This window comes from Ambystoma mexicanum, chromosome 12 (genome assembly GCF_040938575.1).
Source record: "Ambystoma mexicanum isolate Mex_15411 chromosome 12, UKY_AmexF1_1, whole genome shotgun sequence".
Taxonomy (NCBI): Eukaryota; Metazoa; Chordata; class Amphibia; order Caudata; family Ambystomatidae; genus Ambystoma; species Ambystoma mexicanum.
The window spans coordinates 441,166,360-441,191,414 of NC_090936.1; the positions used below are offsets into that span (position 1 = coordinate 441,166,360).

Here is a 25,055-nt window from a genome sequence, read left to right on the forward strand (position 1 = left end):
TAAAACTCCTGTGATCCCTAGTTAGCATGGCCAATGGGGAAGGAACCTGGGAGTTGTAGTGCACACATTTGGAGGGCCACATAAGAGTAGCCATGCAGGGCATAACAATGCTCCCTGAACTTGCCTGGGCAGCATGAGCTCCTGGCTGGCTTTCCTTATACAATATACTTCCCTTTCAACTAAACAGGAAGCCCTGGACTCGAAAGGGGAGGACAGTGTAGGAAAGTCTAGATGTATTGATTGATTTGCTGTTCATTATGCGCCTATGCACAAGTGCTTCAAGACGCTAGGCGATGAATGAGACACCTCCTGCCAATAAGGTAAGCTGTCTTTTACACAGGTCTCCATCCCACTATTCCCCATCTATTTTTGGGTACACATTTAATTTGGCCACTTACCGCGCTGTCCATGTAAGCTTCTGTCCAGATAATATCATGGTCGTGGTTGATGACCATGGGACGGCTGAGCACGTGCAGGTACTCCATGACGTTGCCTTGGACATCGGCCAGAGTGGAGATCTGAGTGTAGTAACCTTCGAGGAGAAGGAAAAAAAGAATAATTCTCTCACTGAGCCATTTTACAACCCCACATACAGAGAGTACTACAAGTGCAAACCAGAAGCGTCAAGGGTGTAGGAGGAGACACATCAAATCTGGCGGGGACACGGGACACCTTGGAGACTTTGCTTTTTAAAATGTATTTATTGTGTTTTAGTCAAATATCTCGACTTTTCATAAAATTATAAAATTAAAGTAGCAGTACATATTAAATTACATATTTCATCACTGTATAAAACAAGAGAAAAATATGATAACAGCTGTAGTATTTAAGCGCTCTCAAGATTGGTGGGTCCAGTTGTGTCAGTCGGTTTGTCCATTGTTTGTGGGAGCAATGGTGTCCCCTGTCTCATGGTCCAACTCAATCATTATATCATTTTATATGAAAGGCACAATTTATGTGGTCACCTCTTATTCACCAATCAGCCTGATATATATTGATGAAAAAAATCTGTTGTCATCTCATACTGCCAGAACAAGTGGATTGGGTAATATGTCATCCTGAACTGAATGCAGGGAGGGTTCAGACTGAGGGTCTCCACATTCGACCACATGTTTGTGTTATGGCATCTGATTAACAAGGATGGAGCAGCATAGAACATGCCTTCATATGTTGCATTTCTGGATTTTTCATCTGACTATGAGCTCATGGTAAGAGAGAGGAAATAACAATTACTTCCAGTGGGCCACAGCTAGAATGCCAGCTCGTTAAGAAGCAGATCACCTGTAAGTGGACTCCTGCCAAATAAAGGAGTTGCAGCCTTTTCAACCAACTGCAGGTTGCTAATTTTTTTGTGTGGTGCAAGGAGACGTGTGTGTGTGTCTTGGAATGGAAGGTTGGGGGTTTCAAAGAAAGAGGAAATCTTGCTTGTACCTCTGAGTGAGTCCTGTTATGGGAGTAGAGGGACCCGGTGTGTGGTGTTGCTGCTTTGACTGTCCTTCACTGAAGCCTGGGAGGCCACAATCTTCATCGAACTTGATGGCTACAGGATAGAAGTCCTGTTTTTTTTAAAAAAAAAACTCTTATTGCACCAACAGGCCACCAGGTTAGGTAGGAGGGCTATTATGCCAAGCTACAAAGCCAAAAGACTCTAAGCCGCGTTCAATACACCCATGCCACTCTGGGCCAGTTTCACAAAACGTTGCACTCAAGCAAATTATGAAATGCCCTGAGCATCTTCAAATTCATCCTGCTACTTCCTACCTGATTCACAATGCCTATAGCTAGAGAAAAATCCCCAGCTGCCAGGAGCATCTCTGAGATGCCTTTGAGCAAAGTTTCACTTGGATGTGAGCATGTCAAAGATGTTCCAGGCAGCTCCAGATTTGCTTCAATTTTAGGCTTTGTGAATAAGTTATAAGGTCGCAGGAGCACACCTGTGATGCCTAGCACATCTTCAGATTTTCTCCAGTGAACATATTCCTGCATTGCGCCCGCAGCGCCTAGTAAGGATCAATGGTCAGTGCCTGTCAAGGATACCTGCATCTCTTCCAAAGCATGGAAATCATGTGAATAATATAGAGGCCACAAACTCCGGACTTCACTACATTAGCCCCACTCCACCCATGGATGCTGAGAATTTAAATCTCTCATCACTTGGTCATTCAAAATGCGACAGCCAGACTGGAACCCGGAGGGAAACTAGGTAATCCGTCTCTGGCAATCTGCCTTGTCCACCAATGCAGACACAGAATAGCCTCAAAACAACTCAACACTTGAAGAAAACATATGGCACCCTTCTATGCACTTCCTTTCCTTAATCCATCAAAATCTGAACCAGAATCTTACAATAGGCTGCACATCGATAGGTGGGGTGGTGCAGGAGTTGTATTGGGTTTTCGGGATGCTAGAGGAGTACCTCCTCACATGCATCCCCACTGAAGGAAACCTCCTTACCTCCAACAACAAGCTCAAAACTACCCACGAACTGACCTGCCAGCCCTTCGGTCAGAAAGAGCAGTAAGGGGATGCCGATCAGTTGTTTCGTTTGTTCGTTTGTTCGTTTGTTCGTTTGTTCGTTCGTTCGTTCGTTCGTTCGTTCGTTTGTTCATTCATTTTTTCTACCATGCATTCCTTCTTTCATTCTCTCCCAAAGAAGCCATGTCAATAGAATAACTGTCCTCAACCACTGGTATGCTGTTAATGCAGATGAATTCCATTGCTCACCACTTAGACGGGCAGAAAAAACACTTGAGTTGCAGGCTCCTGCGGCCCAGTGTGAACCACACCGTCTCTTCAAGCATAGCAGCTTGTTGTACTTGTGAAAACAGCTCTTGCAGGGACCGGCGAGGCATGACAAAGAGGTTGATGCCGGCCCCTGAACCCCTCAAATTAGGGCTTCTGCAGGGTCGCAAATTCCGTCCCAAGTATGGCCCGCACAATGCTTTGGCCACGCTTGGTGATCCCTAGTGGCTGACGCCTCTTATGGTGTGGGGTCTTCTCCGTTCTTTGCTTCTGAATGATCTTGCTTCCTGTCAGCAGTAAGAGCTGGTTCTGCTGACATTGTGCCACCCTCATGCAAGGCTTTCTATGCAGCTGTATCGGAACCTGCAATCACCCTTTTCTGGAGATGAGCCTTGATGAGAACTCAGATTTTAAGCCTGTTCTAATAAGTGGGACATTGTCACATTTGATTATTTTTCAGAAGCTTTTTGGGGACACGCGGATATGGTGTGAAAAACCACGACTGTCCTCCCAAAACAAGTTGCCCAGTTCCTCTTCCATTGGTTGATCACTGCAATAACAAAGCCGCCCTCATGTCCATAAGCAGACAGTGACCTCGGCAAGGCTGGACACTGCAACGCCCTTAGCTACAGGGCAGCCAAACAGCTGCAGTTCCACACCCAAAGTACTGTAGCGCTTAGAGTACTCCTGCGCTCAGGGCACTAAGCACTGCCCATATAAGGGATGCTACACATAAGGTTATAATATGTGATATAAGGCACATCTGCTAGACCCCTGAGTCTATAAGAGTCCTTCATATTTGGACATATGGACCAAGAAGAGTGTGAAAACTGAATAATGTTCCCCTTCATTTCAAAATATTCTTTTGGGGGGACCAGAACCTCCATACCATGAAAGTTATGTCTTTGAAGTGTAAAGCACAGTAGCAGGTCCGACCACTGGGCCATCCCATTTACCTTGCATCCATCCCTGGGGATAATCAGCTGCAGCCCTCAATATGCTGACACTGTGTGCCCAGAAGTAGCGAGTGCTGGAGATAGACGATGGTGCAGACATGGCCTGGTGCCAGATGTGGGTGGTGTCACCACTAGCATGATAGCGACACTTTAGGCCTGAGCATTTAATCTTTTAAGACATCAATCATCACCGCCTATGCATACCCCGTCCCCATAGCAGAGCACTGAATGGGAAAGATGGCTGCAGCCGGCCATATATTAAGCCTATTAAGACCTCAAATGGGATCACAGCGAGCATTCACAGCTGGAAACATGATTCTCCAATTTTGTCCTCAATTTCCTTATCATTCAACCTTGCGGCGGCTGAGACAAAGCTGTTCTCATCTTCAGCCCCAGTCAGACTTCCCGGCCACTGGTCACCATACATGGTTGGATCCCAGCGTTACGGTTCTGAGGAAGACTTAGCTGCTTCCTCTTGTGGTGCCTCACCTGTGGTGCTGTCTCACACCCGAAGATTATCTACATACCACGCTAATGAGTTCACTAGGGCTTCTGCACGCTAAAGCAGTAGGTGTTATGACCTACTGTAAGGTGCCACTGAACTACACGCCTTCTCTGGCTCCTCTCCCTGATTTCATTTCTAGGTTTTCTCTTATGCAAAGGGACTATCCCGGCCAGAGTGTCAGGTGCCTGAATGCTCAAGGCCAATTATTGTCACTCTTTAGGCTTTGGATCGTTTTCAATGGGAATGCTTTCTCCATCGGAGAGTCTAGCCTCCATACATGAAATATTAGCAAACCATAAAGGGCCTGACAGGAAAGTTTGGAAATTACTGTTGTATCTGCCCAGCAGGGCCCAACACGACATCACATACACACAGGACACTTCACTTACCTTAGGTAGCTGTCGAGTAGTCTCTGTCTGTCTCTCTCCCTCATCGATAATCAAACGCTGTTAGCAGTTAGCAAGAGAGCACACGTCGCTGCCTGGCTGCTCCACTTCGTTCTGGAAAATGCAGGCTGAGGCTTTGCAGCAGTGCACTCACAGGAGCATGTGCAGTTCATTCCCCGGCTGCCCGGCATGCTCCAAATGCGCAGGTGCGCGGCTTGCATGAGCGAGCTGCGAGCAGAATGTACTTTTAGCCTGCAGACAGTCTGCAGAAGAACTTTTACTTTTGCACGCTGACGGCTGCAGCCTGCAGACGTATTTTTATACGCTGCATGATGCAACTGCAGGCAGTGCTGTGCAGAGATACAGTGCACTGCACTGTGCACGACACAACAAACACATATTCTAGGGGGATAAATGCCATTATATCCCCCCACTTCAAATTATGGGGGGATTTGTTCCCCCTGTTCCAACCCCCATGTCCTACAGCCATGGATAGCATAGCTCAGGGGCAACACGCTTGTCTTTGGAAAAAGACAGTGCCGAGCAACGCAAAAAAGAACACGCTAGTGCGCATCATAAGGGCTACAACAAACCCGACAGTACTCTGCGCTCATCAAACTTTCAGCAAAACCATTAGTTGCTCCTCTTTATTAAACAGCTATGATCTATCAAATTAGGCAGCAGTAGAAAGCAAGGCAGAGGTCCAATATGCACCTGATCTATGAGAACGTGAGGGGTGCCAGATAGAGTAGAGGGCCCGAAGTTGCCCAACACCTCGCAGAGATGGAGGAAGCAATCACCATCCCTATTTTATACATGCCCTGTTCAGGCACTGCTCTGACAACGCAGTTTTTTTGCCTTGTTATCACACTGCAGATGTGCTGAAGTGCGAACTGACTTTCTACCTTGGACTGTGCCCTCATATCTGAGGCTTACGGACCAGACACGCCAGCATGGTCTACAACGTGCTCACGCTGCCCCTGAGAAGAAGCCTTCAACATTTCACGCACAATCCTTGCCTGGGTACCAGAATTACCCGGATTTCTCAGTGAAGCGCATCAGCCCTCCATGCTCATGACGTGCTCAACTGGCGCCACACCCCCACGATTCAATTTTTACTTGTAAACATGCAATTACATGTGTATTCTTTTCTTCTCTAAATTAATTACAACTTAATAGTAAAGTAAAACAGAGAAACTGCAAAAGGAGAAGAATCTTTAAATACTGTGCTATTCTTTAATATATTCAGTTTTGTACATACTTCAAGCTGTAGAGCATACATTTAATTTAAAGAAATCATAGCTGAACATATTGTGCCTTATAATTACAGTAGAAAATCATTCACCTTGATAATTTGTATATGCATTTTATGTGCAACAAAATAGTCTTACAATTTCAAAATTGTATTAATATAATTAAAGCTTTCATTAGCTAAGTCATGTATGGTGTTATGTCTGATGCCATAGGTGATGTAATCAGTGATGTCATACATGATGTAATTAGTGAGGTCACCAGTGATGCCATCAGTGATTTCATATAGATGTAATTAGTGAGGTCACCAGTGATTTAATCTCTGATGTCATCATTGTGGTCGGGGGCGGCAAGTTAAGGTGGCTTTGCCCGAATTGTGTGCCAAATTTCAGGTATTTTTTGCATAACATTTTTACCTTAATGTCCCTGCAACAAAAGTTTTCTCTCTCTCTCTCTCTCTCTCTCTCTCTCTCCTCCCTCTCTCTCTCTCTCTCTCTCTCTCTCTCTCTCTCTCTCTCTCTCCCTCTGTCTCTCTCTCTCTCCCTCTCTCTCTCTTCCCTCTCTCTCTCTCTCTCTCTCCCTCTCTCTCTCTCTCTCTCCCTCTCTCCCTCTCTCCCTCTCTCTCTCTCTTCCCTCTCTCCATATAAATCTCTCTCTCTCTCTCTCTCTCTATATATATATATATATAAAAACCCGTAAAAAACCTACCACAGGCAGGCAAACCACACTTCGGGTCGTAAAGGATGCCACATCAATAAAAACAACGACCAAGATGAAATTAAATGGCTTGAAACGTGTTTAATGGTCAAGCACAGCATGGCACACAGGCGAAAAAAGCTAGGCGTTTTGCGCTCACATCGCGCTTGATCACACAATGGCTGCAGCATTGAGTACACAATAAAATAGAGTGCTAAGCCCTACTACCATGTCGGTGACATAGTGTAGTATTGATGTCAGTTGGTGGATCACAAAGGCAGACATCTTTAAACATGTGAAGACCAAAGTGGACAACACAATGTACAGTAAAATACCGGCTGAAAGGTGCATTCCTAAACAAGTCGAAAGGGTCAAAGTCAAAGATGATGCATAGTGTGATGACATATAAATTCATGGTGAAAGCATTGTGGTAAAAGGATTATTTTATGTAAGTATGTTATTTACATCACACTCAATATAACATCAGCATAGGAATGGAACACATAATATTAAAGTGCAAGTGCAGGCAGCGAGGTCAATGTCAAATGGTCAAAGTGTAAATGAAAACAGTGATATATATTTCTTAAGAGCAGTCAAAGGATGAATCCTCCATCCACTTAATTAATGCTTTTAAATCCACTCGTATTTAACTTTGGTATTCTGTGATGCTGATGTTTTGTTTATAAAAACTTGATATATCATGACGGTTTCTATAAAATATGCCGAGACGAGAGATCCGTGCTGAACACATGTCAGTAGATCTGTGTTTTGTCTGCATTTCGTTACGTAATATTGTTGAACAGTGGCCTGCTTCAGCAAGTTATTGATTGCATTTCGCTTTTTAAGAGTGTGTCTGAAGCGCTTCCGTAATTATCTATACCCTGCATGCGCGGGAACCATCTTTGTGAGGGTGAGCACACGCGCCGTTCTGTGCCTGATACCGGGCGCCATCTTTGTGAGGGGAACTATAGTACATTGCACCACGCGTGATGTGCCACAAAGACGTGGAAAAAAGAAGGACCATGGTATGAACTAATAGCAACGGCTGTTTTGCATCTTTATTCTAGAATGTTCTTACATACCTTTATTGTTGCAGGCGATCCATTTTACATTTTCTGCAAACGTCACCTCTCTTCCAATCAGATATGTGAAAATCCGCACCTAGGAATTGAAATTGAGAATATGTTACCTGAGCAATAAATGACACAGATCTGGTTCTTTTCTTTTTTTGCTCTCTGCCTTTAGAGCTGCCTCACCCTCTCCTAGCACTAGATAGATAGGCGAGAAGCACAGGTGAGGTCACAGGGAACCCTACATCTGAAATAAATTCATTCGCGTTAGATTGGCTCTTTCTGTCATATTACACCCCTTTGTAATCTGGTTTCATTTATCTCCCCCTCCAGGCGGAACCGTGCTGTGAAACCCTCAAGGACCATACAGGCTTCCCCTTGCAGGGGGCGGTGCTCATAGCAGTCAGCAGGGGATATCTTGAGCATTTGCAGGTAAGATAGCTCAGCAGGTTCAGCGTTCGCTGCTGCAATCTGTTTGTAATATGCAGGTCGCATGTTCGAATCCCGGCAAGGCCAACTCAGCCTTTCACCCTTCCGAGGTGGATAAATGAGTACCAACTTCGGTTGGGATGATTAATGTATGTAGATATGTTCTCTGTAAACGGCATATAAATAACAACTCATTATCATTTGGTCACTCTTGATATTGGATATAGTCCATGCAACCCTCTTAGGGGTCGGGTATAAATCCCTGACCTCCGAACTATTCAAGCCCAAGTTCTATATCTCCTGTATGTCTGCATCTCAGTCCATCACTGAGTCAAAGGCTCTGCCGGAACAAAGCAAAGCTTGCCAGCTGTTCCATATCACTCAATATCGCCAGCCTGAAATAAGCCCATAATATCTTGTAGACAAAGTGCACATTTACGAAATATTTGTTCATGAAGTCTCCAGTCTACCCACTGATATAAGAACCTCCCGAAGTCTCCAGTCTACCCACTGATATTAGAACCTCCCCGACAAACCTTTCAACCATAGATGAAATAACCCATCGGGCAATCAGACGAGGCGTTACTTAAAATGTAATTTCATCAACGTCTCTTCATTGCTTTGATCCATGTAGCATGGGCCTCAGCTGTGATGACAGTTGTCTCTGCAGCAAATATAGTGGCCCAGAATTGATCTTGGGCTATGTCCTGGATATTGGCGATATAGCTTACGTAACCTTTTTGATAGCATGTTATTAAGGCTGCACAGTTGGTCACTATATGACGACTGGTCTCCATGGCTAAACCGCAGAGTCGGCATGTACGTTTGGGCAAGGGGATGTTTTGCCATGTGCCTGTGAGTTCCATCGTGGGGAGTAAATTCAGTCGTAAACATAATATGAAACAGTTTAGTTCCTTTGTGCAATTCTTAGTCAAGTAGATACGTGGCTTATGTGGACAAAAGCTCTGGTGTGAATACTCGTTATACCTTCTTTTGCCATGCAATGTGTGAACATTTTTTTCAAAGTCCTTTCGTCCTGATTTGTTTTTTTATAATCTCGTCAAAACTAGGTGTAGTATGAAACATATTGATCTCTAGATCTATAATTCATTTAACAGCACCAACTCAACAAAAAGGGACTTAACATTGAGAAGTATACCTGCAGTTGTTAATTGAATTGGGCAACATTCCCCTCAGCAATAGCATAGCTTAAAGCTCAAGATAAAGCGGTTGCGCCCACACGCGCGCACACACAGATACACAACATTCGCTAACTGATGCCTTCTCACTTTATGCCTGGACATGTGGCAATGTTTTCCTAGTTCGTGTGTTCCCTCTTCCTCCACAGATTTGCAACCTCCTCCCCCCAGCAATGTTTCACATAAAGAGCAGGCCTCCCAGGATTTCTGACCTAGCCCCTAGAGTGCCCATTTGGGGTTTAGCCAGCTGTCTTTTTGTAATATTGTAATTGGTTATTTATAACGCACTTAATACGCAGAGGTTTCAAAGCGCGGACGCGGAGATCGAACTTGTGTTCCTCCGGTCGTCTTGCTTACAAGACGAGCACGTTGCCCCTGAGCTATCCTCCTGAGACTATGCAATTACAGCACTGGCAGGGACTTTTGGAACAAGGGGTATTTAATGTATTTATTTATTTTTCATTTGTAAGGCGCTTATACATTAAATTGTCTGTGTTTCAAGGCGCCCACAGGGCAAAGGAAGGGAACATGGGAATTAAAGGCAAATATAATAACACTGAAGAAAGAGAGAGGCGGTACCTGCTAGACTTTGTGAGCATTCAGAACGTGTAAGTGCAGAGAGAGGGAAGGCATGCGGGAGAGGGGAAGTGCTAGGAGTACCATGGAGGAAAGTGCTAGGGAGCAAGCTCTTAAGTGCGAGCAGCTGTTTAGTGCCTGGCAGAGATCACTTGGTAGGAGTGGTCAAATTCTAAAACAGTAAGTGTAGACCAATGAGATAGCACAGGCCAGTGGGCGCCCAAAGGCAAGTGCTGGGAGTGGGTGGAGGCTGAAGGTTGTCGGGGAGGGGGGTTCAGGACCCAGGATGACACATATGGGCCCTGGTCACCAATTTCAGTGACTGTGGGGTTTAGCAAGGGAGGGAGAGGGGAAAGGAGGAGGTGAAAAGGAAAGTCTTGAGGAGCTTCCAGAATTTGAGGAGATCCGGCTCAAGATGTAGAGGAAGGAGGAGGCTGTTCCAGAGTAGGGAGCCAGCTGAGGAAAGAGATCGGCCACCAGCTCGCAGTTTAGAGAATCGCTTGACACGCTGGGAGTTGGAACCAGAGGAGCATAATTATCTGATCTGGAGGGAGAGTATTTGGTGAGAGCCAGTTGTAGCTAGCGTAGTGCCCAGCCCCATACAGCCTTATGGATGATGCAGAGGGATTCGAATTTGATCCTTGCAGCAACCAAGGAGCCAGTGGAGAGATTTTAGGGGGCGGAGAGATGCGGTCCCTGGGCTTGAGGCCAAGGATAAGTCTTGCAGCCCTATTCTGGATGAGCTGGAGGGGACGTAGAGAGGAAGAGGGTAGATTAAGGAAGAGGCTGTTGCAATAGTCCGGCCTAGAGAGTACAAGAGCTCTAGAGACATTGAGCTTCTGGGGGAAAGTGAAGAAAGTAACGATTCCTTTGAGGAGGTGGAGTTGAAAGTGGGCCTTTTTGGCAAGGTCCTGAATGTGAGGGAGGAAGGAAAGAGAAGAGTCAGAGATGACTCCAAGGTTTCTGGCTTCAGATGAAGGAGAAGCACGCGAGCCCATGGAGGGAGTCCAGAGTGAGGCGAAGAAAGCAAGAGCAGGAGTCCCAATGGGAAGGATCTCAGTCTTGCTGGCTTTGAGGTAGAGATCATTGGAGGCACACCCGGAGTGGATGGCAGATAAGCAGTCAGGAATGGTGAAGGAAGTAAGGAGAGGATGAGAGGGAAGTTTGAAGAAGAGTTGTGCGTCATCTGCATAACACTGGAAGTAAAAGGAGAAGGTGGAAATTAGGTGTGCAAGCAGAGCAAGATAGATGTTAACAAGCCAGGGAGAAAGGTCGGAGCCCTGGGGAACGCCACAGGTGGAGATAGAGGTGGGAGAGGAGGGATGGTCATTGAGGAAGGAGGTCAGCCAGTCCAGTGCCCGCTCCGAGATCCCAAGGGTATCCATCCCCTATAAACATATTCTACAATATCATACAATGGATTGCGGTGCAGTGGAGTGCCTTCTGGAATTGAGCATGCATAATATAGTGCATGCTCTGTAAACTGTAGCATCTGCGTGAATGAATGATATATATTGTGTTTTACTAGAGCATTTCCATAAACACCTCTGTCACTTTTAGGAGAAACTATAGTGCATGACATCTGTGCACTGTACAGCATTGCTGGACTGTGCAGTTGTTTGTGAAAAATAATATAGAAAACTAGAATTCCTTGCAGCAGAAGTTTGGAATCTGCCGGCAACACCTGAAAGTACTGCCTCCCAGATGAGTGTGCAAGGCATGATAGCTCTTGGAGGAGAACACTATGTAGGTAGACTATAAGAGGCTGAATTACGCCCCTCTTCCCTCCCCCTTGTGTGCAACAAATAACATTTGGGAGGTCCAGCCCCCAGAGAGGCAGCACCAGGTGGCACATGCCCCATTGAGGAGAGCCACACTGTTAGCCCCCACTCCCCCAATGTTGGGTGTTATACTATGTAATGGGGGGAGAGTTGGTTCCTGACTGTCTTCATGACAGCAACCAGAATTCCTTACAGCAACAATCGTAGATTAACCAGCTGCATCTGAATTGACTGGCTACCTGATGAGTGCGAGAGGCATGGACACGCTGGCAGGAGACCACTACCTGCACTGTAAGAGGCGGCATGAGCTGGGAACCACAGAGTGCCCCTCTTTTAGAACTGGCTATTTTTATAACAGACTTCAAAGTCCCGCCTGCGGAAGCACTGTTGCTTTACCCTTCCCCTGAATGCACACAAACACATGTGAAAAAGCCCAGTGGGATTGGGAACTCAGTTGTTACAGCTCTGGACTCATCAATAACCCAGCTTCAAATCTTGACCGCATGTACGTACATAAATCAGGATGTCTGTGGCAAGCAGCTGAGCATGCACTTTCACCACTAGATGGCAGCATAGCTCACTAGATGCCAGTGCTGTTGAAAGTAGCGACAGACATGGAGTGCGATCTGCTCGCTATATTCTATTTTTTTTGCTGTATTTATAGCTATGTTTGCAGTAATTCCTAATAGAAACCTTAGTATGTGAAGTGCATATATTGTATAACGCAATACATGTCATAGTATACGGTAATAGAGTGGTAAATCGTATGCACTGTTATGCAGTTGTTCATTTAATGGGGATAAATAGCCTAGTTAATATTTTGCAATCTGCAGCATTTGTACAAATGCGTATACCACATTTAGATATTATAGTGTTCTGCAGTACTTGCATTTAAACTTTAGTAATTTAAATTAGAAAGTGCAGTATGTGAAATGTTCTTCAATAATTGCAATATATTCACTGGTATATGGTACAATACTGTCACATTTTACAGAATTTATCAGGTATTTCTAAAAAATCTGTAGTCAATGGATTTTGTACATGTAGTACTTCAGATAATCAGTAGAACACTGTACTTGTTATTTTAAGCAGCATTAGCAAATGGAGATCATTATTGACCTCCTCTCGACCAGTCAGAATGTTCAGAGAGCAGTCAATAACTGCTGGTATTTACTGCATTCTGAACATTCCCACTTCCCAAAGGGGACAGTCAAGCAAAAATGCAATTTATGGGGCAACATATTTTTCAAATATACACCCCCTCTCTGGGAGGGTATTTATTTCAGTGCAACATTCAAGTTAACACACCAAAGAAAAAGCAAAAACATGAGAAAATGTGTTCACTTTTTTAAAGAAATATCATTTACTTTTACATTGCACCGAATGCCTTGTTCGTATTAAACTGTTTCCAGTTTATCCATGTATGCAATTAAAACGCTTAACTTATTAAGACAACCATGCTATTTAAATACTACAAAGTAAAACCACATTTAATTTAGTAACTCAGTTTGCTCTTACTTTGGTTACTATTTTAACATGTTTTACTTCACAACCGAAACGCCAAATCATATATTTCTATTACCAATATGTGATAATAACCTTATAGACTTCCGGAGGGGTAATTATCGCTCGGAATAATGACCCTTCCCCAACATATGGCCTGAGGTGAAATCTCAGGCCATAACTTGATGTCAGGTCTTTATCCTGTGATAATTACCCCTCCCTCAGTCTATCAGGCTATAGTCACATCTATAGCAGATTATTCTAGAGTACCACATATGTAAGGTAGTTTAAGGCTCTAGGGTTGGAACCTGCCAGTGCTGAGCTCCAGTTATATTGATCATGAGCAAGATCACAGGAGTAATTGTAGGGGTTTAGCCCAAGCCCCTGTTTGGTTGGATAAGAAAAATGGTGATCTCCTGGTTATCTCGCTTGGAAGTTAGTGAAGTAATTACTGTGACACTTTGTTCCATACGAATTGGTTCGTATGGAACAAAGTGTCACAGTAATTACTTCACTAACTTCCAAGCGAGATAACCAGGAGATCACCATTTTTCGTACCACATATGTAGTGTCACCCCTGTTTCCTGGCCTTGGTCCATGCAAGGGTGCACACGGACCTTCCCCGGAGCAGGAACAGTTCCCATGAATACCACCACAACCACCCACCAATCCAGCTGGATAGGGAGGGGCGCTACACCTGCTGAATAAAATTGCTGTCACCAGGAGATGGGCTACACTCTGAGTTCTCGATGACAAATGGACACAGACACCAGAATGAATTTCATAGGGGACCCCCCTCTATGGTTTCAAACTTTTACCCTAGGATTTCCCTGTCATGACCTCCGTCTAAGCGGGGACTGCCTACGTCAGCTCACCATTCACTGGATGGGTGTCAGGGACCCTGAGCATGAGCCTTATAATGGGCATCTAAACATTCTGCCCTACTTAACATTCCCCCTAATAATTACCCCAATTCCCTAACTCCCCCTACTTAACATTTACCCTACATAACATTAAATAACTATACACATACCTATATATTTACATACCACATAAACACCAAACCTACTATGCCACAATGGGGTGACTGCTGCAGTCAGCCACCCCCTGTACAGTAACTGTCAGTCTGCCCATTGGCGCTGGCACAGAGAAGTGGGTGCAAGGCTGCTCCTGATGACACGTACTGGGATCCTGTATTCTCTTCATTCTTCGGGGTGGCCCCCTGGAGGCAACTGAAGGGTCCCTGGGCCCTTGTTCATTGTTCAGAGTGGCATCGTCCACCATGTGGGGACACTTATATCCACTACACAGCCCACACGATCCTTCTAGTTCTGGGCAGGCCCCTGGGTGAGCGGGAGCCGACCACACTTCTGTGCCACACCCTGCACCTTTATTTGACCTTCACAGTGGGCCCCATTGGCTGGGGGGCCTACCCGACCTTACTGCTGCAACCTGCGGCATGTTATAATATCAATGGCTGGACCCTGTTGACTGGGAGCCCACCCGATGTCACCGCTGCAACCCGGGCACCATCTTGGAATAGTGCGGCATCCCATGTGCTATGGGGATGGTGCCATGCTCACCGCCACACACCGTAGTCTCCTCCTGGCCCACCCCCTCAGAAACATGTTTTAGAACACAGGGGGAAGGCCATGTTTTCACCCGGGCGGCTCCGCTAAGCAGCCTGGGACGTTCTTCACCCGGGCCGCTCAATGGAACGACCCAGGACTTCACCACCTCCTCTCCACCCGGGAAGGCCACTGAGTGCAACCCAGGATTTATATCTTCACTGCTCCGCCCTCCGGGGTGGAGCGGGCTTCCACTGTGCCACTCTGCTTCACCTCCCAGGCTACTCCTGGCATACACAGCTCAGAAGGACTTTATTAATGACGTGCCTGCCTCAATGGCTATGAGGCAGGCCTTCGGGGGCACGGCCAAACAGCCCGTTCGGGGTTTCCCTCTCGCCCCCACACATGGCCCTAGCAAGACTCTGCTTAATGGGCCCAGGTGCCGTTGATACGCTGCCTGGGCCACAAGTGTCTCTGGCAAAGCAGATCGGCACCCCTGTAAATAGTCTCTGGGGACTCCCCCATGCACTGCCCAGTGCTAATCAAAGGATTAAGGCCCCAGGGGGCTGATCAAAGCAACGACTCCACAGATAAGGGTCTCTCTCTCGCCCTCTCTCCCTCTTCTTTAACTGTCCCTTTCAACTGTCATTTTTTCAAAATTCATCTCAATACTTTTCTTCTCTCCCCTGCCTAGACATTCCTAGACAGGGGAGTTCTTTACTAATGTTCTTTCCTTTACTTTTAACATTCCATCCAGTCCCATGGCGGTCTGGGTGTATTCTTCCAAAAACATACACACACAACAAATACAAACAAAGACACTACACATTTAATAAACCTTTTATTACGCTGGTGTCTTTCTTTCGTTTGTGTGTTACCTCAGAAGGCAAGCATGTAGCCCCAGCAGTCGGGCCCCATGGGGCCACGGGTTACAATAGTATGAGAACTTACTTTGAAGCAAGGAACAAATGAGGCAGTATGTTGCAGTGCTATAGTAAAGTGTTATTGCCCGGGCAATATAGGATCTTTTGAGCCGGAAGCGTGCGCAACTGCGCTCATAAGAGCCTGTATTGCTCAGCAGCTGTGGGCAGTGACGCTAATAGACCCGGGCCGTGGTGCCAGGTGTCACTGGCGGATATGGGGGGAAGTCAAAGGTTAAAAAAGGGAATCCTGTTCCAGAATGGCCACAGAGCAGCAGACGATCAGCAGCCTCCCAGCACGAGTCCCTTTTCAGTTACCATAGTCGGAAGAGGTGTGGCTGCTTGAAACACCTGATGCAGGAAAGGAGTGCAGTGGGTGGAGGAAAGTCAGTAGCATGAAGGAGGAGGGGTGTGTTGAGGCCAGGAGTGGAGCACATGCAAGACTACCAGTGAGGAGAGCAATTCTGATGCAGGGAAGTAGGAACGGGTTCAGGGGTGGCACGGAGCAGCGGGAAAGGAGGAGGATTTAGTTGTGGGGTTGTGGGCACTGGGCTGCACGCAGATGGCACATGGAACCCGGAGAGCTGCCTGAGTCCATGGCTACACTGGTTCCTATTCCCTAGAAGTCCTGGATCGTGATTGGGTCCCAGGATTCCAACATTCCACAGAGGGGGCTAATCGGAGTTAAGCACAACCTCCATTGGAAGATGGCCTTCTGGTTTAAACACCGCAGCTGCAGTACGCAGACGCATGCGGCATGCAGTGACACAACTTTAGGGTCCAATCGTGCACAAGGCAGGTGTCTTTTTTTTGATATTGTACAATGCCATGATGTCTCATAGGGCCTGTACACAAACATGCTCCACACAAAAGTAAAACAAACAAGATCGCCTGCACAAACAAGTGAGTTCAGAATGTATGAACACCAGCAGACTATCCTTGCTCCCACATTAATGTAACAGCTGATGAATCGAGCTTGGCAAATTGATTGGTCAATAAGAAAAAAACGTGTGCAATTAAATTGCTGCATTTACCTTCACTTCTGCTTGGATAGGAACCGTGTTTGCCAGGAGAGCGACCTAGATTCGTGTTTTGCTTCTGGTGTTGCAAGTTGTTGCTCTTTTTGTTGGTTTAAGCATTTCTGCTTTCTCCAATTGGCCCTCGTTCATTCCCCATGCCCCCCAGGTCTTGACACACCTGCCGGCGGCCTACCTTGCGATCGGGCCAGTTGTACTTCTCAAACACAGCTTCATAATCTTCTACCGCTCCATCCGTGATCAGCATGATGGCCTGGTTGCAGAGCCCGCCCTTCCCAGCTTCCTTGAACTGCAAAGAAGAGAGTTGCCAATTACACAGTCAGCTGATCCTGCCATCACAGTATGCTACCATTGATTACGCTAGATCAGATGTATGGCGATGCTTTTGGCACAAGAAAGCCTTTTGGGCACCGCATTTCTTCTGAGGAGGCAGTACAATATACGGCATACATATGGACTACAATAACATTTTAAAATATAGGCAGAAAAAGCACATTAAAGAAAAAGGAGAGAGAAAGCAGACAATTAGAAAAGAGAAAATAAAATAGGAATTACGTAGAATACATTTTTCACGAGTGCCAGGGCATTAAGTCTCTCCATTATTAGGGTGACTACTTGCCCGACTTCTTTCTGTCCACTGAGCGGTCCAGTCCATACAGAATAGCCTAATGTGGGAAACAGATCATTCGGAGGAGCCGATTTGCACTCAGGCAATTGGCTGGCTATTAGTTATCTTAGTTTTGCAGTTCTGCGGCTCTTGACGCTACAGTGCTAGTTCCTGGTCATCAGCACCTGCAACACACTTTCATCCTCTATTTACAGGCAAGACCTATACAAAATCTCATTACATTTTCTCTGGCCCAGTCCACCTTTTCTCCAAGCAGGGATTTATCTTTTCATGACCGCCTTTAGTAGCCTGGACACTCTTGCCGTGACTCCAGATATTGAGTCAACTAAGAAGGGCCGTAGTTGACTTGATGTTCCGAACACCCGGTGTTCTAAAAAAACTGGCCATATAAGTCTTCTTCTCAACTCTTTGTGAAAGGGGCCTCGGAGAAAGACATGCATCAGAGATGCTTTGCTTGAGCCGTAGCGAGGGCATCCATATGGAGTAGACTTGACTCTCATTCATTAAGGAAGGGACACTCGAAGTGGGCGAACATGAATAAGCTTGGTCTCCTGTACATCATTCAATCCAAGGTGTGCGGTTGAGAATTTCCTTCAACCCCCTGTTCCACAAAAGTTCTTCTTCGTTATGGAGGTTTTCGTTCAATCTCTTTTCCTGAGCGCTGTCTCTGGTTTTCTTGGTCACGTGCTTAATTATGCTCTTATTTTTGCTAGGTGGAAGTTTTTTACTTAAAATGATGTCAACGCTATGCTCTTTAGTAGCAGTTTTCAGGGAGGAAAAAAAGTGACCTGGACTTGGGACATCTTCTCTCCTCCCTCTCAAGCCACATCATCCATTTCTAGAACCTTGTGTTGATTGCTACCAGCAATGCTGCTGTTCAGGTCTGTAGAGTGGACACAACTTGACCTAATGCCATGTCAAGGAACAGGTGTATTCCCATTAACAGAAATGCTCGGGCGTCGTCACCTCTTACCGTCTGAGCTATATCCTCATAGGTCCATTCCATCGTGTTTTCAATCGTCTGTGCCATTGAAGAGCATCAATCCTATGTAAATCGTTTTGACGGGCCAACCTCAGATTTTTTCACCAAGTCGCCTCTGCACGGGCTAAGTGTCCTCTTGTGTAATGGCACATGTGAGGTAAATTAACATGGAGTGCTGCTGTCAGGGCATACAATTGGCTCAAGTGGTAAGAAGACTGCTTGAGCATTTCTGACACGTATTTTGTTCTCTCAAACACAGCGTAAGTCAATGCGTTGAGACTGGATTTGTCAAATGAAATGGCTGTGATCAGTCGTTCTGATTTAAAGAGTCACTGCTAATGGCAGTCTCTGGCAAAACTTGATAAGTTGCCCTCTGATACTGGGCCTCTTTATGAGTTTGTCGGTGTGGGCAAAAACGGTCGTACCACTGCATTGTGAAAACAGATGATTGATGATCAGAAGCACTGTTGCGCTCTGAAACTTGATTGCTTACTAAGATTGGATTGGGTGCCCACCCCATTTTATACAATCAGGAGTGCCGCAGGTGTAAGCCGGCCCCCGCGCAAGGCTCACACCTAAGGCTCCTGACTGATCCTGACCGAGCTTGAAGAGATGAAAGCGTCCTCCACTTACCACCCAAAGCTGTTCGGTAAGCCTATATTTGGTATAACTGCTGGCCTTTTTTCATTTTCTGAAGTATTATTGCAATAACACCTTCCCCGTGGCTTCACTAATATGTTATATGCTTGCCTATTATCCCTCTCGCATTCACCTCACGATCTTACTCGCACTGATCCGTCATAATTGCCCAAAACCAACCGTCTTGCACTGTGCTGATTGATTCACGCAGCAAGGCTTTCAGCTTGACTATGTTGTATCCCGACACCACTAAGAGTGGACTGCAGTGAATCGATTCACCTCCTGCAAATACTTGTGTATCCATTACCCCCCAATTGTTGCATTCTGCTCTTGTGTGCCCACATGACGCCATAACCTTGCCAAGCTGCAATCTTGTTTTTTATTGTGCCATCTAGTTATTGAAATTATGCCTAGTCTATACTTCCGCAGCTAATGTTGTACTGTATTGAATTGTTTGACCCGCAACCTTCTTGTGCACGGTCAATAACATTGCAATGTGGCTCTTTACTATTTGTGTGTCATTTTGCTAAGAGGCTTGCCATCCATTCTACCGTCACTAAGGGTTACACTATCCTGAATTGTATCGTTCTGCTATACCCTTCTAAGGCCCACGCTAGACACCCAACTTCACCAAGGCAGCACACATTACACTGCCTACCTCAATTCCGCACAGTGTAATACCGTGAGTGCCTGCTTAGTGACCCCTGGACTACTACCCGCTTGGGGTCCTGACCTACACTATCCTCAACAGCACTCCTATAACTAGCCATGGATCTTGCCCCTTCCCACTACCACCCTTTGTCCAGACAATCTAGCAAGTGCTCGTCACCACCGAGCCTATCTATCATAAAGACCACCATGTTCCCTGCTCTAATCACATACCTGACCTACTTAAGTCACATCCTTACCCTCTCCAATTTCAATCCACCCCAGTCTAAAGCCTTGTCCCCTTTCACCCCGGATGCCAACTCTATCTAGCCCACCTGCATCCCTTAGGTGGCGCTCAAGCTTTAACCCACCGCCCCCCAGGTGACCCACAACCCACCCTTGTTTCATGAGAAGCACGACCTGGGTCTATGTTGCCAAACCAAAGGGTGGGGTGGCTGGGTGACCCGGATAATAATACACATTTTCTTGCAGCTCAAATTGCAGAGCTGTTTGACTGGGGATCAGAACAGGAGTAGGAGAGATGGCAGGATGAGCAACAGGCGGCTATGACTCTACAATTGAGGCATCTGTTGTTTTTGGGTAGTAAAGCTAGGGCAGTGGAAGGGGATTTACTTCATGTAACAAAATTATTGCTCAAACAATGGGACAGGGGCTTGAGAATGATTGCGGTGCCCTCGGGCCTGGGTTCAATGTCTTGGGTTTTAAATAATGCAGCCTTTTATCTGGGTATATCCAGGACTGAATTTGAGGCCTGGAATCATCTCTTCCAATGCCAAACCTAAATCACAAACCATAATTATGGGTGATTTCAACCTAGGCTTAAACGACCCCCTCGACAACAACGCTGTATCCCTGGTCAATACCATGTCAGTACTCAGACTTACACACAGGATCCAGGAACCCACACATGCGAAAGGTCGCATCCTTGACTGGCTTGTTGACATCAACTTTAATTCCACCATCACTTCTAACTCCCCCTGTCCATGGTCCGACCACCACCTCATCACATTCAAAGCCGATACTAAGATTGGCAAAACCAGCCACCCCATACTAGTGCCAGAGGCGCCTTCTAGAAACAAAAGGAATATCACGGCCAACAACCTACTCCCTTTACTGCAACCCATCCTAGCAACCCCGAATGGTGACAACTCTGACCCAGCTACAATGACCAAACTCTAAAATAACACAATCCAAGCATCCATAAACAAAACAGCCCCACTCGGACCACGCAAAGCCAAACAACCTGCCCACCTCAATGGCTGGTTTACCCCTGAGCTAAAAGCGCTAAGAAAATCTAAAAGAAAGGCTGAAACCCTATGGAGACAATCGCTGACAATAACTAACAAAACGGCCTTCGACAATATCTCCAGGGAGTACAAACAACAAGTACTCCTGACCAAAAGTAAACTCTACAACGACAGAATCTCTAAAGCCAGCTCTAGCACTAAAGAACTATTTTTAATCCTCAGAGATCTAGAAACCCCTATCCCACCAGTGGAGAGTTGTAACGAAGATGCTAGTTGGTGTGAGAACGTACAAAGCACTCTACAAAACAAAATTGTTCATCTACAATCCACTATCAAGATCATGTTAGCCAAACTTTCCGAACTATCAAACCTCCATGAGAACACCACCAACCTCAAGGAACTGCCACAATTCAAATTGACGGAGGTCACCAACGCAGAAGTCCTCCAAATCATCCTAAGTCTTAAACCTTCAAGGTGCCAAGGTGACCCTTGCCCAATGACTGTGATTAAAGACTGCGCACCGCAACTCACCCCTTTCATCACCAACCTCATAAATGCCTCCTTCAAAAACAACAGTGTCCCCACAGACCTAAAGAACGCTTGGGTACTACCACTACTAAAAAAAAAAAAACACCCTCGACCCCAACATTCCCACAAACTACTGCCTGATAACAACTGTTCCCTTCCATCAGAAGATTTTAGATAGAGTAGCATACTTGCAAATTCAGAAATACCCTGAAGCCAAGAACATCCTGTGGCTATGACAGTCGGGATTCCGCTCAAGACATGGGACAGAAACAGCACTCCTGGACTTAAAAGTCCAAATGGATGACCAGAGGGACAAAGGGAAACTAGCCTTGCTCCTTCTCCTGGACCTCTCTGCTGCTTTCGATCTTGTGGACCACAATATCCTGTGTAAACACTCGACCCCAGCAGCGTACTTCTCCGCTAATGCCACACAATGGATTAATTAGTGACAGAACGATGAACATCTTCTCCACTAAAGTGGAAGCACCACCCACCATAGTTGCGTGTGGAGTACCACAAGGCTCATGTGTATCCCCCACTTTGTACAATATTTTTACAAAGCCCCTATTTGATCGACTGGATGACTTGGGTGTCACCTACACGAATTACGCAGATGACACCCAGATCCTCATCCCAATATCCGGGGACCACAACGCCGACACATCCACTCTCAATGCCATGTACCTCACTATACAAATCTGGATGGCGCAGCATGGACTATGGTTGACAAGACCGAGTTGCTCATCATAGGCCCTAAACATAGGATCGCCAAATTTAATGATGCCTTCAACATTGATGGTAACACCATTAAAGTCTCCAACCAGGTAAAAACACTAGGTTTCTACTTAGACTCTTCACTCACCCTCAATAAACAAATCAATGTCAAAGCATCAGCCACCACTTACACATGCAAACTCATCAGTGCCTGTAGCCAATTCCTCACACCGGACAGCTGTTTGACTTTGGCCAGAGCATTAGTGCTTACCCGCCTCGATTATTATAATGCCGGTAATAAAATCCAGAACATCCGGAAGTTATAGGTCCTGCAAAACAACACCCTCAGAGCCACACTTAACATTCCCAGATCAGCACACATATCAACAACCAGAATGCAACAACACTGGCTGCTGATACATGAACGCATCATGTTCAAATCACTCACCTTAACTCACAAATGCCTTCACCGGATGGCCCCTGTATATCTATCTGACAAAACCACAAGGACACAACGTGCAAGACCCACCAGTGCAGCCTACCAGCACTGCCTCGCTATTCCCAGATTCAAGCTCCAAAATGCAGGTGGTAGCAGGTTCTGTACGATTGCCAGCAAACTATGGAACTCTCTACCGCACCCACTCAGGGCACAAGAATGATTCTGGATTTTTCGCAGACAACTCAAAATGCATCTATTCACTCTAAGCCTGGGAAACTAATATACACCCTCAGATCACACAGCACATCCTCAAATATTGCTAATACTGTAAACTGTATATACTATGCCGTCTGTGTAATGTTAATACCATGCAACATGTCTGTCCTGTATATTGTCTTTGTGTAACAACTGCAACTTAACATCTCTATACTTTAAGAAAGCGCCCAGATGCCTTTAGGCTCGGCGCGCTATGTAAGCTTCAAAATAAATAAAACTACTGCACTGCCAGTCTATGGGTTTGGAGGTACGGTTGAGGAAAAACTTGCAGCCAAATTCTGGCAGTAATTCTGCCACCATACAGCCAAGAAAAATCAATTTTGGCAGAATAACTACTGGATAATAAAGTGATTAAATAAAATATTGGTGCTGCATGACAAGATTATTTAATAGGTGTGCAAGAAATTAATTTAAAGGTATAGAGTGGAAAAATGTTTACAGCTTGCACACACCACTGGAGCATTAGGAAGCTGATGGCGGGTAAAACATGATTCAAAGATGGACGCAGGCAGGCAATTCACGTGCAATCAATGGATTCCCGATCGGATCACCAAAAAAGGAATAGTGTCAAGAAACATGAGGCCACTCTACAGAGGACTGGCCTCATTACAAGTTTGGTGATATCTCGGCCGTAAATCCACCAAGATGCCACCAAACGCATTTTCCACTACTGCCACTTGGTGCGGCAGAATTGCTGTTGGATTACAATTGGTGGTATGGTGGTATTAGTCCCCTATTATGGTGTCCACAGGACTCCATGTGGATTTTTGCGGAATTTTCGCCAGCAGTTATTCCGTCCGGTGGGGACGGTGCGCTGTAACAAACACCTTTAACATTAACATTAGCATGTCAAGTTCTTTTCATGCTGTTTTAAATACAAGCTCTGTACATACCTCCCCTTGATACAAGCTCTATACATACCTCCCCTTGATACACGCTCTGTACATACCTCCCCTTGAGGCAAGCTCTGTACATACCTCCCCTTGATACACGCTCTGTACATACCTCCCCGAGATACACGCTCTGTACATACCGCCCCCTGATACACGCTCTGTACATACCTCCCCTTGATACACGCTCTGTACATACCTCCCCTTGGTACAAGCTCTGTACATACCTCCCCTTGATACACGCTCTGTACATACCTCCCCTTGAGGCAAGCTCTGTACATACCTCCCCTTGATACACGCTCTGTACATACCGCCCCCTGATACAAGCTCTGTACATACCGCCCCCTGATACAAGCTCTGTACATACCTCCCCTTGATGCAAGCTCTGTACATGACTCCCCTTCATACAAACTCTGTACATACCTCCGCTTGATACACGCTCTGTACATACCTCCCCTTGATACACGCTCTGTACATATCTCCCCCTGATACACGCTCTGTACATACCTCCCCTTGATGTAAGCTCTGTACATAACGCCCCTTGATGTAAGCTCTGTACATACCTCCCCTTGATACACGCTCTGTACATACCGCCCCTTGATACACGCTCTGTACATACCTCCCCTTGATGTAAGCTCTGTACATACCTCCCCTTGATACAAGCTCTGTACATACCTCCCCTTGGTACAAGCTCTGTACATACCTCCCCTTGATACACGCTCTGTACATACCTCCCCTTGGTACAAGCTCTGTACATACCTCCCCTTGATACACGCTCTGTATATACCTCCCCTTGGTACAAGCTCTGTACATACCTCCCCTTGATACACGCTCTGTACATACCTCCCCTTGATACACGCTCTGTACATACCTCCCCTTGGTACAAACTCTGTACATACCGCCCCCTGATACAAGCTCTGTACATACCTCCCCTTGATACACGCTCTGTACATACCTCCCCTTGGTACAAGCTCTGTACATACCCCCCCTGATACAAGCTCTGTACATACCTCCCCTTGATGTAAGCTCTGTACATACCTCCCCTTGATACACGCTCTGTACATACCTCCCCTTGATACACGCTCTGTACATACCTCCCCTTGATACACGCTCTGTACATACCTCCCCTTGATACACGCTCTGTACATACCTCCCCTTGATGTAAGCTCTGTACATACCTCCCCTTGATACATGCTCTGTACATACCTCCCCTTGATACACGCTCTGTACATACCTCCCCTTGATACACGCTATGTACATACCGCCCCCTGATACAAGCTCTGTACATACCTCCCCTTGATACACTCTCTGTACATACCTCCCCTTGATACACGCTCTGTACATACCTCCCCTTGATACATGCTCTGTACATACCTCCCCTTGATGTAAGATCTGTACATACCTCCCCTTGATACACGCTCTGT

The 25,055-nt window shown here is 46.0% G+C and overlaps 1 protein-coding gene and 1 long non-coding RNA gene across 7 annotated transcripts in view; one reads left to right on the top strand and one right to left on the bottom strand.

Annotated features, from left to right (window-relative positions):
* Window positions 1-25,055, bottom strand: part of CACNA2D4 (calcium voltage-gated channel auxiliary subunit alpha2delta 4) — a 1,390,363-nt gene that overhangs the window by 827,022 nt on the left and 538,286 nt on the right. For all 6 annotated transcript variants that reach the window (XM_069628636.1, XM_069628639.1, XM_069628635.1 and 3 more), the window contains exons 11-13: window positions 16,795-16,908; window positions 7,619-7,697; window positions 399-532 (exon numbers count right to left, since the gene is read on the bottom strand). In XM_069628636.1, the coding sequence (XP_069484737.1) occupies window positions 399-532; window positions 7,619-7,697; window positions 16,795-16,908 (327 nt within the window). The remainder of the gene's footprint in view (window positions 1-398; window positions 533-7,618; window positions 7,698-16,794; window positions 16,909-25,055) is intronic.
* The window catches only part of LOC138513626 (uncharacterized), a 481,408-nt gene continuing 463,848 nt past the window's right edge, over window positions 7,496-25,055 (top strand). Inside the window, exons 1-2 of the long non-coding RNA XR_011281785.1 lie at window positions 7,496-7,561; window positions 7,940-8,038. This is a non-coding gene — a long non-coding RNA (uncharacterized lncRNA). The remainder of the gene's footprint in view (window positions 7,562-7,939; window positions 8,039-25,055) is intronic.